General features: G+C 36.3%; 1 protein-coding gene across 1 annotated transcript in view; it reads right to left on the bottom strand.

Annotated features, from left to right (window-relative positions):
* tln1 (talin 1) overlaps window positions 1-17,207 on the bottom strand; it is a 213,123-nt gene that overhangs the window by 63,623 nt on the left and 132,293 nt on the right. The window contains exons 26-31 of the mRNA XM_056466629.1: window positions 15,504-15,606; window positions 10,705-10,913; window positions 10,374-10,493; window positions 7,283-7,480; window positions 5,879-6,018; window positions 2,908-3,001 (exon numbers count right to left, since the gene is read on the bottom strand). Coding sequence (XP_056322604.1) covers window positions 2,908-3,001; window positions 5,879-6,018; window positions 7,283-7,480; window positions 10,374-10,493; window positions 10,705-10,913; window positions 15,504-15,606 — 864 coding nt within the window. The remainder of the gene's footprint in view (window positions 1-2,907; window positions 3,002-5,878; window positions 6,019-7,282; window positions 7,481-10,373; window positions 10,494-10,704; window positions 10,914-15,503; window positions 15,607-17,207) is intronic.

Genomic DNA, 17,207 nt, shown 5'->3' on the forward strand with positions numbered 1-17,207 from the left:
TCATGACAAAGACAAAGAAATTAGTTAGTAGAAATGAGTTAAAACTATTGTTTAAAAATGTGTTGAAAAAAAGATCTGTTAAACAGCACTTATTTATAATAATTGAGTGCTAATAATTGTCTTCAACTGTAAAAAAATAAATAAAAATAAATACTGACAAAAAAATGATTTCTAGAAATACACTATCAAATAAAGATTAAAATCATTCATTCATTTTTCTTAGTCCCTTTATTAATCTGGGGTCGCCACAGCGGAATGAACCGCCAACTTATCCAGCATATGTTTTACTAAGCGGATTCCCCTACAGCTGCAACCCATCACTGGGAAACATCCATACACACTCATTTACACACATACACTACGGACAATTTAGTTCATTCAATTCACCGGGGGGTTGGGTGATTGAAATAATTAATTAAAAGTTAAATAACATCAGTCAAAATGATATTTTAATAGATGTTTATTAGATATTTTTATATATTAAAAAGCTGTAACATTAAACAATATAACAGTATTTTTTATCAAATAAATGCAGCCTTGCTAAGAATTAGATCAGGGCTGTTCAATCGGTGAGCTCGGTCCTCAAGGCAATTTGTTCCGGACCTCCAAATAGTGTGACCAAGACATCAAAAATAAATTTAGTTCAGTCAAAAAACGGTCGCTATAGTTATGAAATGACGTGTGTCTGTTTAATACAGCATGAGCTACAGTTGAAGGCTGCGCAGAGCGTGTCAAGTTAAGTGACATTAAGTGAGTGGTGTGGTCAACCGAAAACATTTGGATATGTTTGTAGAAAAGACCTTTTGTACAATGCACTGATATCGTTAATAGGGATGTAATAATTAGCCGATTTCACAATTAACCGTGCTTTAATTCATGACAGTTGATTAATCGTAAATGCTTCTCAATGCCGCGTCTCTGTTGCACGAAACAAAACTGCTGCAACTAAACAAAGTCATGCCATTTGTGCACTAGTTTAAAGTTCTGAGCTTATACCGAGGCTAATACGCACGCACGCACATTGAATTAACTCTAGCATCAGGCCGTTCACATATTGCGTCTTTTCTACACGCAAGTTCATTATTTCCAATGGAGACATGCACATATTGGGAGGCGTGCGTGCAAGGCTCGCAAGCGGACCGACGCACTCGCACCCTCCAGGGGCACACAGTAGAAATTCTCACACTGTAGTGGTGAGAGTTGTGCATGGCTTTCAGTGCAATGTAAACAAAAGATACGTTAGACGAATTATTACATATTATTAAAATGATTATGTTTGTATGAAAGCAGATTATAACAACAGTTCATTTAAAGTCTCAGCTAATATATAGCTTAAATTAACATTAGATAAATACTATTTTTTATTTATTCTTACTTTTATTTATTCATTCATTTTTTTGTCATTTATTTTCATTGTAAAATTATCACTCATGTTTAAATCAAAAACTGTTTCATTTAAGTCCAAAGAGAGAAATGGACTATTGTTTGTTTTTATTAATATTTTGTGCTATATTTGGTTACTGAGCAGCAATAAACAACACTTTAAAATATAAGCAGTTTTCTTGAAATTTTCTAAACTCGTCGTGTTTTGAATTTAATAAATGCATAATAATCATGATAACCGTGAAACCATGATTATTTTTCAGACTATAATCGTACAACCAAAATCTATGATTGTCACATCCCTAATTACGCAGTTTAAAACATAACATATGAATGAGTTTAAATGTAGAAGAAGCCTACTGAAGCATTGCACTGATTTTGTTGTGCTTTGAAATACAACATTTGAAAATGTTTGTAAAAAAGCCGCATTGTACAATGCAGTGATGTTATGTTGTTTCAAAATACAATATATTAAAGTTTTAATGTTTGCTTAAGGAGCAAAAATACAACATATGAGTTATTTTATAGCTGTTCAAGTCATATCTCTCCGGTATGCTTTTCATGAACTGGCCCCCATGACTAGGGTCAGACGGAATCTGCAGACATTTTTTGCTATTTCTGCGCAGAATTGTGTTAAAAATCTGCGGATTTATGCGGAATTATTTTGGGGGCATCATAATGAAAACCCTTACATATGAAATAAAAAGTAATAACTTTTTAACATTTATTTAATATTTACAATGCAAACCCAATTAGATCCACTTTATTTGGTAAACAAAGCAAGTCTCTCATATAATATCTCATCTGAAAGAGAGAAAATATTACTACACAAACTGTATTGTAAATAAATCCTATAAATATTTTCATTATAGTCAATAATATTACTGTAATTAATAAAAAAAACTGAATAAATATAAATTTGAACAGATTTACACAAGTAAATAAACAGAATGAGCTAAAAATCTGCAGAAATCGGCGGAATTCTGTGCGCGCAGATTCCGTGTGGGCCTACCCATGACAAACTAATTGAATACCCCTGCATTAGAGACTATTCAAAAGCACTAAACTATAATCTAACCAAAACTTTAATAACGGTGTAAGTTTGATAAATTCTGTACGTACAGTAATGACTCGATTATATCATTACTGCCTCGAAAATACATTTTTAAAACTATTTAAAACCCACACAGAGCCCAATATTCGCTGCTCAATATTAAACAGAATGTCAAATCATGCATACACATATATGAAAGAGCATCTATATAAAAAACACTTTGAAAAACACATTTTTGAGGTATGTTATTACATTATTATAATAAATAATGCAATAAACGACAGAGAAAAGTCACAAAAAGGAGTGTCAACTCTCTCTTCATAATACACTGCTCAGATTAGGCTGAATATAAGAGAGTCCAAATGCTGCATATGAAAGCGAGTCACTCAACAAACTGATGGAGACAGGGAAAATGCGGAAACAGAGGTAAAAAAAAGAGAGAGAGAGAGAAGAAGATGAAGAAGAAGCACCTCAAGCTCACGAAGAGCGTTGTCACACTCCTTCTGTCCCGGAGCCTGCTGGGTACACATGCTGATCAGCTGATTAATGCTGTCTGTCACCGCGCTATCCAGAAAGAAAGAGAGAGAGACATCAGAGTTTGCTATGGAAAGGGAAGGAATAGTGTGAGAGATCTGTGAGAAACAGTCCACCCACGTGCGTTACCACACACTGACACACTCTCTCGCTCTCTCTCTTGCTCTGATGCTCAGTGCGGGAGTGATGGGAGTTTTGGAATTTGAGCGGAGAAAAACCATTAACTGCTGTTGTTTCATCCTGCCTTCCTCTTTTTTCATCTCACACACCTCTGAGAGCTGCAGCGATACAAACAGCTTTGCTTTTGTAGATTCCTATTACATAATTGCGCTCATTTCAACCCAAATGTGTCTAAAAGCGAGCACGCCACTTATGTAATGCACTGTATGTCAATAGAAGAGCAGTGAGTGTGTGCTTGATTTCCTTCTTGCTATCACAGGCACACAATATCTGAGTGCTCTGAAGAAATGCTCCAAAAACACAGTGAGCTCCTGACACGAGGACAAATTCAAACAGCAGCTGGCGTAAAAACAATGGATACTTGAGACACATTTCTTCAGCCGAATTCTATTGACATTATTCTGCAATGCGGAAGGGCGCTTGTTTTTCTAAGTGTTTTAGAACTTCCAATTCAGTTGCCTATGGGTGAAATGACTAGGAATAAGAAATGGCAGAAAACGGTCAAACTACTTGTTCTACAAACTGCTGCACGATCCTGGGAAACTTGCGATATTTTGTTTTTCTGCTATATACAGTGCATCCAGAAAGTATTGATAGCACTTCACTTTTTCTATTTTTTATGTTACAGCCTTATTCCAAAATGGATTAAATTCATTTATTTCCTCAAAATTCTACACACAATACCCCATAATGACAATGTGAAAAAAGAGTTTTTGAAATTGTTGCAAATTTACTAAAAATAAAAAAGCTGAAAAATCACAAGTACAGAAGTATTCAGGTACATTCTGTTTCCACTGATCATTCTTGAGATGTTGGAGTTCACCTGTGGTCAATTCAAATGATTGGACATGATTTTAAAAGGCATACACCTGCCTATATAAGGTCCCAGGGTTGAAGGTCCCATGTCAAAGCACAAACCAAGCATGAAGACAAAGGAATTGTCTGTAGACCTCTGAGACAGGATTGTCTCAAGGCACAAGACTGGAAAAGGTTACAGAAAAATTTCTGCTGCTCTGAAAGTTCTAATGAGCACAGTGGACTCCATCATCCGTAAGTGGAAGATGTTTGGAACCACCAGGACTCTTCCTAGAGCTGGCTGGCCATCTAAGCTGAGTGATCGGGGGAGAAGGGCCTTAGTCAGGGAGGTGATCAATAACACGATGTTCACTCTGTCTGAGCTCCAGCGTTCTTCTGTGGAGAGAGGAGAACCTTACAGAAGGACAACCATCTGTGTAGCATTCCACTCATCAGGCCAGTATGGTAGAGTGGCCAGACGAAAGCCACTCTCTGCCTGGAATTTGCCAAAAGGCATCTGAAGGACTCTCAGACCATATGAAACAAAATTCTCTGGTCTGATGAGACTAAAAATTGAACTCTTTGGAGTGAATGCCAGACGTTATGTTTGGAGAAAACCAGGCACCGCTCATCACCAGGCTAATACCATCCCTACAGTAAAGCATGGTGGTGGCAGCATCATGCTGTGGGGATGTTTTTCAGCCGCAGGAACTGGATGACTAGTCAGGATAGAGGGAAAGATGAATGAAGCAATGTACAGAGACATCCTGAATGAAAACCTGCTTCAGAGTGCTCTTGACCTCAGACTGGGGCGACGGTTCATAATGCATGGGACGATAACCGTTTTCAAGGTTTACCACGGTTTGGAAAAGTCAAGGTTTTAAAACCGTCAACATTTTCTGCAATACCTTTCCTAGGGTATGTGTAAGATTTTTTTTTACAACAGTGTCTCCAGCAGAAAAGATATCCAAAGATGCCATTTTAAATTGTAAAAAAAATCTGTTTTTTATACAAATAAGGACAGCAGAAGTCAGTAATTCATTTAGCCTGACATGTTTACTGCTCTAAAATATTTTAAATGCTTCTCAAAATAAAATATATTGTATCAAAAGAGAAAAAATGTTTTGTTTTTTACCCAGACATTTAAAAAGAATTTTTTTAGAGCAGCAATCACAATACTGCGAAATCGTGAAGGTTATCACACCGTCAGAATCTTATACCGGTCCATACCTAATTCAGTTACAGAAATTGTAATAGTTCAATAAAAAAATTATTTAGTAAAGTTACAAAATGTACTCTCCTGTTTCTGAATGCATACTTAAAAACACAGACAAATGCTAAACTTTCACTCTAATATGGTTAAACTCTTCAGTGACTCCACAAATCTCATGTGTACTGAACTGTGGCTCCTGTTCAACTAAAATCTCGTCATATAAATTCAACATTGCACATTCTGCGGTGTGACTATTGCGGATGCGGGCATTGCGGTATCGATGCTGAAATGATATATTGTGCAGCCCTAATGACTACACATGAAAAGCAGAATAATATAATAAGAAAATATTAGTTTGCAACATCACGCGGCGCAAAATTATATTTTGATAAATGTTCACAAGTTATTTTTAAATATTAAAAAGTTATAATGCTGAACAATATTACAGTATTTTTAATCAAATAAAGGCACAGTGATCCGTTTTTACCGTCTAAAATCAATGCAAGTGAAAGAGACTGGGAGTCTTGAGCCAAAATGGTGAAGAATAAGGTCAATAGTAGCATTATGTGTCTTTATATACTGCAATAGCAGCAGTATATGTCTTAAAATGCTTTGCTACAGGCTAATGCTGTTGGGATTTATTAGTACTGATGATAGCAGTGATTACTGGTCTACACGATGGGATTTGATAAACACAGAACAGGCAAGAGAGTGCTAACCGAGCAGCAGCAGCAAGCTGGTTCTTCAGGTTTGGCGAGTTGGGGTCTGTGGACAGAGCTTTAGCCGCCAGCAGGAGTTTGCTGGAGGACATGGAAATGGTCTTCAGGTTGGTGACCACTTGAGTCTGGTCCTCTTTAGACTACAGGAAGAGACAAGAGGAGACATTATTAAAACAGTGCAAAAGAAAAACTAGCACAATTCTTATTGAAATTAACATTTGTGGTATGCTTTAACATTTTAAGCCTCTGGTAGTCTTCGGTCATTTTAGACTGAAAAATTCTGATTTTAGATATTTTATCAGAATGTGAATGAACAAAAGATTGAGGCAATGATTCATGCATGCTAAATGGTAGTTCAAAAATAGTCACACTTGTGATCTTTAGGAAATTAATGGTGGGGGGAAGCAAAAATATGAACAGTCAGTAACTATTTCATTTGCAAAAATACAAAATTCACCATGATGCTGTAAAAAAGTGCGCAGAAGTGAAGGGGTGACACTCTAAGTCTAATTCTTTTTACAATCAGATTGTGCTAATCTGCCCTTTGTTTTGTTTTTTTGAATGGCAGAGTCTCGATTTTACCTGGGAATAATGACGTCATTTAAACATTAAAAATTTCATTCTTTTCAATAGGGACGATGGATGTTAATTACTGCATACAAATGAATTATTACCACAAAGCAGTCTCAAAATTCATCTCAAATATACATCTCATTGAAACTCCAAGTGATTTTACAAGAGAGAAGTTAAAGGCCTACAAGTCTTCAATGTCAACAATTTTGTTCTGTGTGTTCATGTGCAAGAAATAATGTTTCATGATTACCAGATTTAAAACTTTGTAGTTCTAAAAACCAAGGTTCTGCCTAGCCAAAGACAAGGAAAGAAGACGGAACTGTACAAGGCCTGTGTAATCACTAACAAGCAAAACAACTGCATTCTGACAGCGAACTGCACCTGTTCGGCAAGGTATTTTTACATCTTATTCTTAGCATTCAGTGTCCGCAGTTTAATTCACCATATTTAACTGTTTTTGCTGAAATCATTGCTGCAATCAAAAACGAGTAATGTGTATGATTCAGCATAGCATGAACTTACCTGATATGAAATGAGAACAGAGTCGAGCATTTTTATCTAGGTCCTCTCCATGCAGCTCTTCTGATGGTTGTTAGCTAAAGACGTCTGCGGTTAGCATTAAAATCGGTGTGATGTACGCGAAAATTTAAGTTTTCTATTTTTAGACTTTCGATTTTAGCATCCTAACGCACAACGTGACATGTTTGCTATTGCAACCGGTCTTTTTTTGCAACCGGTGTGCACGGTTGAATCCATGTGACGTCATGTGATGTAGGTTGGTAATTATATTGCAAAGCCTTGCCAATACTCATGTACTGTATCTGTCCATACCTGGGATTGTCCAGCCATGTCCACTCCAGCCTGCAGGAATTGGTTAAAGTCTTGTCCAAACTTCCCGGAGGCTTTGGCCAGGTCCTGGGTGGTGCCACGCGAGGCCTGTACCAGCTCATTGGCTGACTGGTTCAGTCCAGCTGCTGCATCGTTCAGATTGGCCTGAGCCTCTTGGAAACTCTTCCCACTCGCTGGGAACTGCAGAAACATCAGACAGCGAGATCAGAGCGTCTGTTTCTCAAACTACAGTAGCTGTAACATGGCTCAGATGAATATTCAACAGGAAACACAGAGTAAACAGGAAGAACTGAAGTTTGTTTAAGGCCATGCAGTCAGATTGATGGGTAGAACAGTGACTGTAGATGAATGGTAGACTGGTGGATAAATTGATAGATGAACAGACAGTTAGACTGATATATGAATGATGGATAGAGTGTGATAGATGGACAAAATAGATTTATCCATCCATCCGTCCATCCATCCGTCCATCCATCCATCCATCCATCCATCCATCCATCCATCCATCCATCCATCCATCCATCCGTCTGTCTATCTACCTCTATCCATTTATCTGACTGTCTGTCTGTCTATCTAGTCTGTCTATCAATCCATCCATCCGCCCGTCTGTCTGTCTACCTCTATCTATTTATCTGACTGTTTGTCTATCCATGCATCCATCCGTCCATCCATCCGTCCGTGGGTCCGTCTATGTATGGATGCATGGATGGGTTGATGCATGGATGGATGGATGGATGGAAAGGATGGAGACGGATGGAAAAAAATGTAAAGATGAACAGATGAATGGATAAATAAATGATCACAAGATGGATAATTGAAAAGACAAATGGGTGGATGATAGAGGGAAAAAAGAACAATAGATAGAAAATTCAGATAAAAAAAATTCACAGATAGATGATGGATGGACTGAAATTTGAATGCCAGATGGAGAGACAGATTAATTAATATATGGATGAATGGATGGATAGTTTGATGGATATATAAATGTAGATATGTGAAAATTTTTGTTATTACTACTACGTTTAAACCATTTTTTAAACACAACCAGATTCTTCTGCTATTGCCTTTGGCTTAGCAAAACAGTTTTATGCAATACAAACCGCACTTGGCATATGACCAAAAGTGCAAATTACATTGGTTGACCATATGGATGTAACGATTCACTCAACTCACAATTTGATACTGATGCCAATGTTTTTTTTAACAATTAGGAATTGAACAAGTGCTCTTTTATAATTGATCTGCACATCTCTTTCAGGGTTCATACACATTTTTACTACAAAAATTCGATGACTTTTCCAAGACTTTTCCAAAACTTTTAAGTACATTTTCATGACGTAATGTCTACATATACATGGTAAATAATAAGAAAAACAATGACGTATAAATTTATTACAGCATATCATAGAACACACAACAATCTAATTTGTTTCAATTTGTTTTTTATATCTATGTAAAATTGATTTTGATAATGCTTACACAGCACTAACAATGTCAGAGCAAGTTTTTGGCCAAGGACAGAAAAGAAGTAAAGACAACTAACCTATATTCAGTTAGGGCTGCACAATATATAGTTTCAGTATCGATAACGCAATGTGTGCATCCGCAATAGTCACATCACAGGATATGCAATGTTGGGATTATAGTTTAATATAGAGTTTAATCATAATGGAGTCAAAGTTTATCATCTGCATGCATTTTGAAGAGAGTTCCATTAAAAATTACTTCCCATTTTCATTACACCCTTCACTTGTTTCAAACATTTATGATTTTTTTCTTTTTTTAATGAACATGAAAAGAATATAATTGAATAACTCCTTTAGTATTGAAACAAGTGAAGTGTGAGTAAATAGTGAGTACATTTCAATCTTTGAGTAAACTGTCCCTTTAAGGCCTGTGACTGTGTGAACATTTCAATATTTCAGATTTTAAAACATCCGGCCACAAGAAATGTTTTGTAACTTTAATAAAGATTAAATAATCTACAATGAAGACTATGCAGTGTTGATTATTCAATATCTGTACCTGAATAGTGAATACCTGAAAACTAGAATACACTTTTATCTTTACTATATTTTATTTATCTATGCTTGTCATTTATTTGTTATATATTATTCGAGATTCACTCCTCTACAAAATCAATCCACATAAATCTGTTAAATCATCTGGTGAAATTGTATTCACATCGCAATATACATCACAGAAATACAAAATACCGTAATGTCAGATTTTTTCAATATCACGCAGCCCTAATTCAAGTATACAGATATTTGTTAAACTAATTTCCATGACTTTTCTAAAACTTTGTGGGTTTTTCTGTTTTTCCAAAACTTTTCCAGGCCTGGAAAATGCCATGTCAAAACTCCATGACTTTTCCAGGTTTTCCATGATCGTATGAACTATGTCTGGTGACAAAACTAACAATTGTTAAACAAACAATTACAAAATCAATGAAAGAATGAACAATAGAAATTTAAATAAATATATAAAACAAAAATGATTTAAGATTTTGTGCTTGAAATATTTTAATGTTTTAAAAATAGTTTTATTTTGTTTTAAGAAATATCATATACACCTTTAATGGCACAAGCTGAGGTCTCCGCACTCGTTGCCACTTTAAACTAAAACTTGTTCTCGCTATTTTGCATGTTAAGTGAGTTTGTAGTAAACACACTGTTGTTCAAAACAGCTATCATGGTTCATTTAACATTCCAACCTTTTTGAATCGATTATCAACTAGCCCTTGTGACTCATTACATCCCTAGTCAACCATTTTTATCACAATCTGAAAAAAAAACATCATGTCTCACAATAAACCTTTTTGTTGCAATTAAATCTGTTTGACTCCCTCCAAATAATTTTGACAATAAATACTTACCTTTGTGAGAACAGGCCTTTAGAGCTGGAGAGCCATTGTTAAACCACATACAGTATATTTCACCAGCCGACATCAGTTATGTTATATAAGTCACTTAAGACTTGGGTCAAAAGGACCATCTAGATGACAACAATAGTGGAAAATACTTGACTGTGAAAGGACACGGTGAGTGGCTTCATGGCCTTGGGGACTCACTTTATCAGACAGCAATTTCTTGCTAGCTTCTCCGACAGTTCTGATGGCATTATCCACATCCCTCTGCCCCGGCAGACAGTTTACAGAGCGGTTCAGTGCCTGAGACACAGCTTTGGCTACCTGAAAACACACACATATGCAAAAACACTTGTCTAGTTATGCTAATCATAGACACAAGGTGCAATTTTCTTTTCAAAAATAATGAGCGCTGCACCCAACGGCAGACAAAATCTCCTATCAGCAATTAAAAGGGAGGATTCGTTGCTTAATTTAAACTCTAATTCCATTCAGCTTTTCTTATTAAGTACTCAAGCTGAGGTAGGGGTTTAACCTGGGCCAGTCTTTGCTGACTGTCAGGGTCTCCTGGTTTGGCGATGGCCCTCTTGGTCTCTTCAATCAGGCTGGCGGATTTGTCCATGACATCGCCGGTGCAGTCCAGCATGGCGTTACGGGCTAGAGGGTCTTCGGTGTTGGCTGCCACTCCACGAGCAGCTGAAGCCAGCGAACGCAGAGCCTGAGCCACATCACGAGCAGCCATACCTGCACAGAGAATTCAGAAAAAACATTTGTGTAAATACCTTGTGTATGTCCTTTTGTGTAATGTCCTGATTATAAAGGTTTCACGACAGTCTTTGTGTTACCAATTTTTCTTGTTAACAAATTTTTACTTGCCCTGCAAAAAGAATAAATAAATAAATAAAATAAATTGGTTACACTTTACTTGAAGGAGGTGATCACAGTGTTGCCAACTTAGCGATTTTGACGGTATATTTAGCAACTTTTCAGACCCCACTAGTGACGAATTTTCAAAACACTGACTAGCAACAAATCTAGTGATTTTTTTGGAGACACCGATGTGTCCAAACTGTACCGTTCCTACTCGTCTAAACGAGCTGCGGGTGATGTCGCCTACCCACCCCCTCCTTAGAGCACTTACAGGCGGCTTAGTCTCTCAGTCTCAGTCTCTCACACATGCAGCCTGAAGCCTGGTTTATACTCGACGCATTCGCTAGTTCACTTAAGTGCGCGCGTCCAATGTGACGTCATTGCGGTGTTTGCGGAGGGTCGCTTTGGGTGAGTGCGACATGATTTCGGCTGGCAGAGCGCACAAAAGTTTTGAGACTCGGGCGAACAGTTCACGTGGCGCCACATTTGATTTGAGTTGAATATGAAACACTTTGAAGAGATTTTGGCTTGAAACAGCTATGCCTGTATAGACATCCTTATGATTCGTCTATGCATGATCATAGAGATAACCAGATGATCAGTAATTCTTGGCTAGAAATCGCAACAGCAGTGGGAAAGGAGGAAAGTCTTGGAAAAGCCTGAGGGATAAGTTTGTTAAAGCCAAAAAGAGAGGTCATGACAAAAGTGATTTTAATATTACAGAATATGTTTTTCCACCATTCATAGGTGTTTCCCTGATGTATATTATTAGAATTTTGAATTTGAAACAATTTAATAGTTATAAAACTAAAATGAATCGCAAATGATTTATTTGATAACTGGAAAAGAATATTTGAACCTATCGGATTACAATATACTGATTTTTCTTGTCACATAACCGGCGATCTGTTCCTGGAAGATCGCTGGCATACTACACTCACGTCATTCAGGAACTACATATCCCAGCATGCCGTTGCACACACCGGTCACCATTCACCATTAATTACACACAGCTGAATACCCTCATCATGAATTGTTTGGACTAATTATACACATTGCACACACGAGTCAATGCTGAGTCTTAGTCAGTCCCTGTATGGTTTCAGTGAGCGTAGTCCTGTTTATAGTTTTCTAGTTATGTTTTGATGATTGTTTTGTTACTTTTTGTACTTTAATCATCGCTTTGTTTTAGCATTTTTCGATGCCCTTCATGATACCGGAGTTCTTGTTTTTTGACCTCACTTGTTTTTGCCTGCACGAATAATCTCTCATTAAAAATTGCATTTGGATCCAACCTCTTGTCTTCGCTCCCTTGACACCCGGTGACATTTCTAGGCTTTATTGGTGATAATGGTCAGGAATGTTCGACCATTATTGCCTTTTTAGCTTATAAGTAGAGGACAGAAACTAGCCAGACAGTACTGTTTGAATTGTGGAGCGGGCTAAATCTAAAAAAAAATAAATAAATAAAAAAAACATCAGTAATTTTTTAATAAGTGTACCATTTAAAAATGTTATTCTGTGCATAATAAAAAAATATTTGTAGCTATTAATAACCCATATTCTGTTGTCATTCAAATTTTAATGAAGTTTAATAGAACTGTCTGAGATATAACCAAAAGCAAGTGATGCATCAAAGTTTGATTAAAAAAAAAAATCTTGAATGATTATAAAAATAAATTCTTACAAAAAAGAAAAATGCTTATAATCATTAAAATAATTGGTCCCACCTTAATAATTGGTCGCTTATACCTGTGAACTTACACGGTAACTAGATGTGTAAGTAGTATTTAACTAGTATATGTACACTGGTACATAGTATTTATTTGTGTAATACTGGTGTAACTACACACATGTAACAACCCACTGAATAGTATGTGTAAGTTCTAATGTGTAACAGGACATTAATAACACAATCTTTGGTAAACTACACTTTAATGTGAATTACTGATGTGATTCTACAGTTTACCTTGAAACAGAGATAGAGAATTTTGAGTTTATTGCCATTTCAGCTTCTATGGCTATGTCATGGCAAAAAAAAAAAAAAGAGATCAAATTTACCACGTTTTATAAATACAACTTTTCTATAGTTATACAAAATATTCTAACAATTAAAAGTCACCAACAGCAATAATTAACGCACAGGGTAAAATACATAATAATAATAATAATTATAATATAATATAGTATAGTATATAAGATAAAATCTAAAATAGTTTTTTAAGGTTTACTTTTAATAAAAATTGTACAATTTTAGATGGATTCACATTTAAAAATATTTCATTTAAAGTGTGTCCAGATAAAAATTGTTGTCTGATAACATTAAAAATAGGGCATTCCACAATAATGTGTTTAACAGTTTGGTTTCTTTTGCAATATTGACATCTTGGTGGTTCTTCTCCTTTAAGTAAATGTTCATGTGTGAGTCTTGTGTGTGTAATGCGGCATCTTCTATAAACAATCTCATCATGTCTTGAGGTAAAAAATTAATTCGATTTTCTTCCTATTTCTGGCTGAATTTCAAAAAGTTTATTTTCTGAGCGCTGATCCCATTCTGCCATTTGTTTAGATAACCTTTTATTAGTGGCTTTAGATCTGAAGGTCGGATTTTGCACTCCTTTAGCTTTCCTGTAAGGGCTGTTTTGGTGGCTTTGTTGGCTTGCTCATTTCCGATTAATCCAGCATGTCCTGGGATCCAGCAGAAAACTATATTATTAAACTTTCTCAGTAGTTCTTACCTTGAAACAACATATAAACATAAGGCATTTGTATATTTCTATATCCTGCACACTTATACTTTGTGGGAAAAGTTTTCTGTTGTTAAACAGTTGCACAAAGGCTTAGGTTTTATATATTACACCGTAATTTATGACCATTTTACACTTTATATTGAGTGGACAGTTCCAGTTCTTACACTGATATCACAAGGTGAAACCTTCAAATACAGCGTTAGTTCTGCCATTCTTAATCTAATACAGTGTTCAGAAGTACATGGTAAGCAAACAGGTGTGGAAGTAGGAAACCGCCTGCAAGTATATTGTTGTTACACGATGCACTTATGTAATTCTTGTTGCAGATGTGTACTTTTTTAGTGTTGTTACCAATGTCCTGTTACCCATTTGAACTTACACATACTATTCAGCGTGTTGTTACATGTGGGTAGTTACACCAGTATTACACAAGTAAATACTATGTACCAGTGTGTACATACACTGTAGTTACACACTACTCGCACATCTAGTTAGCTTGCAAGTTTACAGGTATAAGCGACACTTAATATAAAGTGGGACCAAAAAATGTATGCAAATAATAAAAAATAATTAGTTTAAAAATCTTAAATGATATTAATGATATGACGTAGTTCCGTAAACGTCCTACTTCTCTGTTTATCCGTCTGATTTTACGGTGGTTTTCTTTGGACCGTTTTAAAGAATATCTTAATGGCGAACACGTCAAGTATAAAAGCTTCGTACATTTTGTGAGATGTGTGCAGAGTCAGCGGAGGTCTGCGTCACTGCGCCAAGTGAAAGTAGAAATCAGCCTTGAGAGCGGATAGTTCCTCTGCATATCGACGGAGAGTGTTTTAGCACTGCGAGCAAGAGGTATTTATTTCCTTAGTACAGTCAAACCGATCTGCTTCTCTTTTGTTTTAAATGTAACAATTTAGTTGGACCTTTTATTCTTTTCCTGCTGTTGTTCACAAACAGAGATTTTAGTGACAGCAGTTTCTGAACTTGTGTTTATCATGTCTGAGAGATTACAGCAAATTCCATATACTGTATTCAAACAACAATACATTTAATTAAATTGACATGCATATATAAAGCATAGAGCAAATATAAATACCCCTTTATTAACCATAGGCTGTTAAACAAACAGAAACTGTTGGATGCGATGACGTAGGTAATGTGCAAATTGGCGTATGATGTAATCTAGTGATATTTAGCGACTTTGTGCAGTGCTTAGCACCTTCTCATTGAAAATAGTTGGCAACACTGGGTGATCATAAGACTGTCGTGAAGCCTTTAAAATCACGACACTACATGACACATGAAGATTTTATGCATGCTTATGACAACTGTCACTAAGTGTCATTCACTCAGCTATGTCATTTGAAATGCAAAGATGACATTGTTATGACAACTTGACACAAATACATCGCAACTGATCTTCATCTGAGTCATGACGACTTGACATCATCAAGAAAACAAAACTTGTCATATATCTGTCATGGAAAATTCTTAACTCAAATGGACAGGAGATTCAAACTATGGATGTCCAGCTGACAAATCTGCTAGTACTATCATGGCATACCTAATAAAGTGACCAGTGAGTGCATTTCTACAGGCAGGGGGCGGTGCATGGCATTAAGAGGTTTCGAAATCATGGATTTTATCATAAACGCTCGAATTGCTGTAATAAGCTATGGGTTAGTGGTGTGTGTGTGTGTGGTTGATGTGCTACCTGTGTAGTTCTCATTGCCTTGAGTTGCTTCACTGAGGAGTTGAGCAATGGCAGAGCTCACAGCTTTAGTGCTGGAGCCCAGATCCTGTGAGCACTTCTCCAGCTAAACACAAACACAATAAAAACATGTTAGAGGAATCACATTCTTCCCATATCTCAAAAAGCATGGTCAAGCAAGCCCATGGCTATCGACAATACAAGCTTAAGGAGAGTGCCATTCTGAAACATTACTTTTGGTCAGTGGTGGGAAGACAGGGTTTCTGCAGGTTACACTAAGGCAAATTTAAAACTTTAAGACCTTTTTAAGACCATTAAGTATTCATTTTCAGACTTGTATAGGGCTAAACGCTAAAAATTTGTTTTTAAAGGCCCAGCAGAAAAAATAAACAATTACTTGCCCATTAATAAACTAATTCTAATTAGTTATCTCTTAGCCACATACTTTAAATATTGAGTCAAAACAAGCAACCCTAGTTGTATGTGCTATTTTTCAACATAACATAACATAAAAACCAACTCTTTCAAAGCTTTAATAAACTAAATGTATGCACAACGGTTTGCTATAATATTAGTTATAAATAGAGTTTTGCTCAAAGTTTTATTGAAATGTATTGTTGGTGATTGGATGCATGTTGGATCGATTGGGTAGCTTTACATGAAGGAAAATTAAGACCCGCTTAAGACCTACAAGACAACATTTCAGTGAGACTTTTTATAACCTAAAATTTTGTTTTTGAAAATTACGACTTTTTAAGACCCTACGGATACCCTGGAAGAGTGTCATCATGTCATCGCGAACTCTTATGTCATACGAGATTGACGAGTTGCGAGGCTTATAGTTATTTTTTGGTATTTATCATCAGGAAAATCACAGAAGGCAACAATATAATGTTATCATAACAATATAATGTGGCAATAAGTATGTGACTGATCACATTACATTATTACATTAGAACCCAGAGTAACAAGCTATGTCCTGCAGTTGACGCCGTAAACCAAGCTCACTCATAGACGCATGCAGTTTGTGCATGTGTTTGAAAACGTAACATTCTGTAGTACATTTAGTTATTGTTTAAGGCCATTTGGCGATATCAATTGTCTTCTCATCAGTAGCTATGTTTCCAACCAAAAATGCGAATGAAATTTAAGCGCAAAACAGGATTATCGCATAAAAGACGTGCAAATAAAGCAGCGTTTCCATACAACAAGTCAAAGCGAACGAAATCGTCACTTCCTGATTAACTGGTGCCAAATATCAACAGTAAAATCTGAATTTGCTGCAGTAGGAGAAGCTGCGGCAATCTTTTCTTCATTTAATAAATGACTTGCACCTCAGAAGGCAATCCTGACATGCAGTAAACGCGTGGTGGTGTTTGGAGGTGTCAGACACGGAGCACAGACGCTCTTGATTCTGGAGGTCATTAATAATATAATAACACTAATACTTAAACGGTAAGGTGTTTTAGAATGACCAAAACAACCGTTCAGATGGTTTACAGTGTGCTCAGCCTGCTGGTTTGTCCATTCACACACAATTTGATCATCACATGATCTTTTTTAACAAAATCACATGACCTTTTTTTAATGCGCACACTGGAATTTGTTCGGTGAAACGGTTTCCATCATAGTTTATGCGCATCTTTTCTTACTGAATAAAAAGCTTATCCTACTCAGTTTGCGGCATTCATAAACCCTCCGTGTTTT

Source organism: Danio aesculapii, chromosome 10 (genome assembly GCF_903798145.1).
Source record: "Danio aesculapii chromosome 10, fDanAes4.1, whole genome shotgun sequence".
NCBI classification, from domain to species: Eukaryota; Metazoa; Chordata; class Actinopteri; order Cypriniformes; family Danionidae; genus Danio; species Danio aesculapii.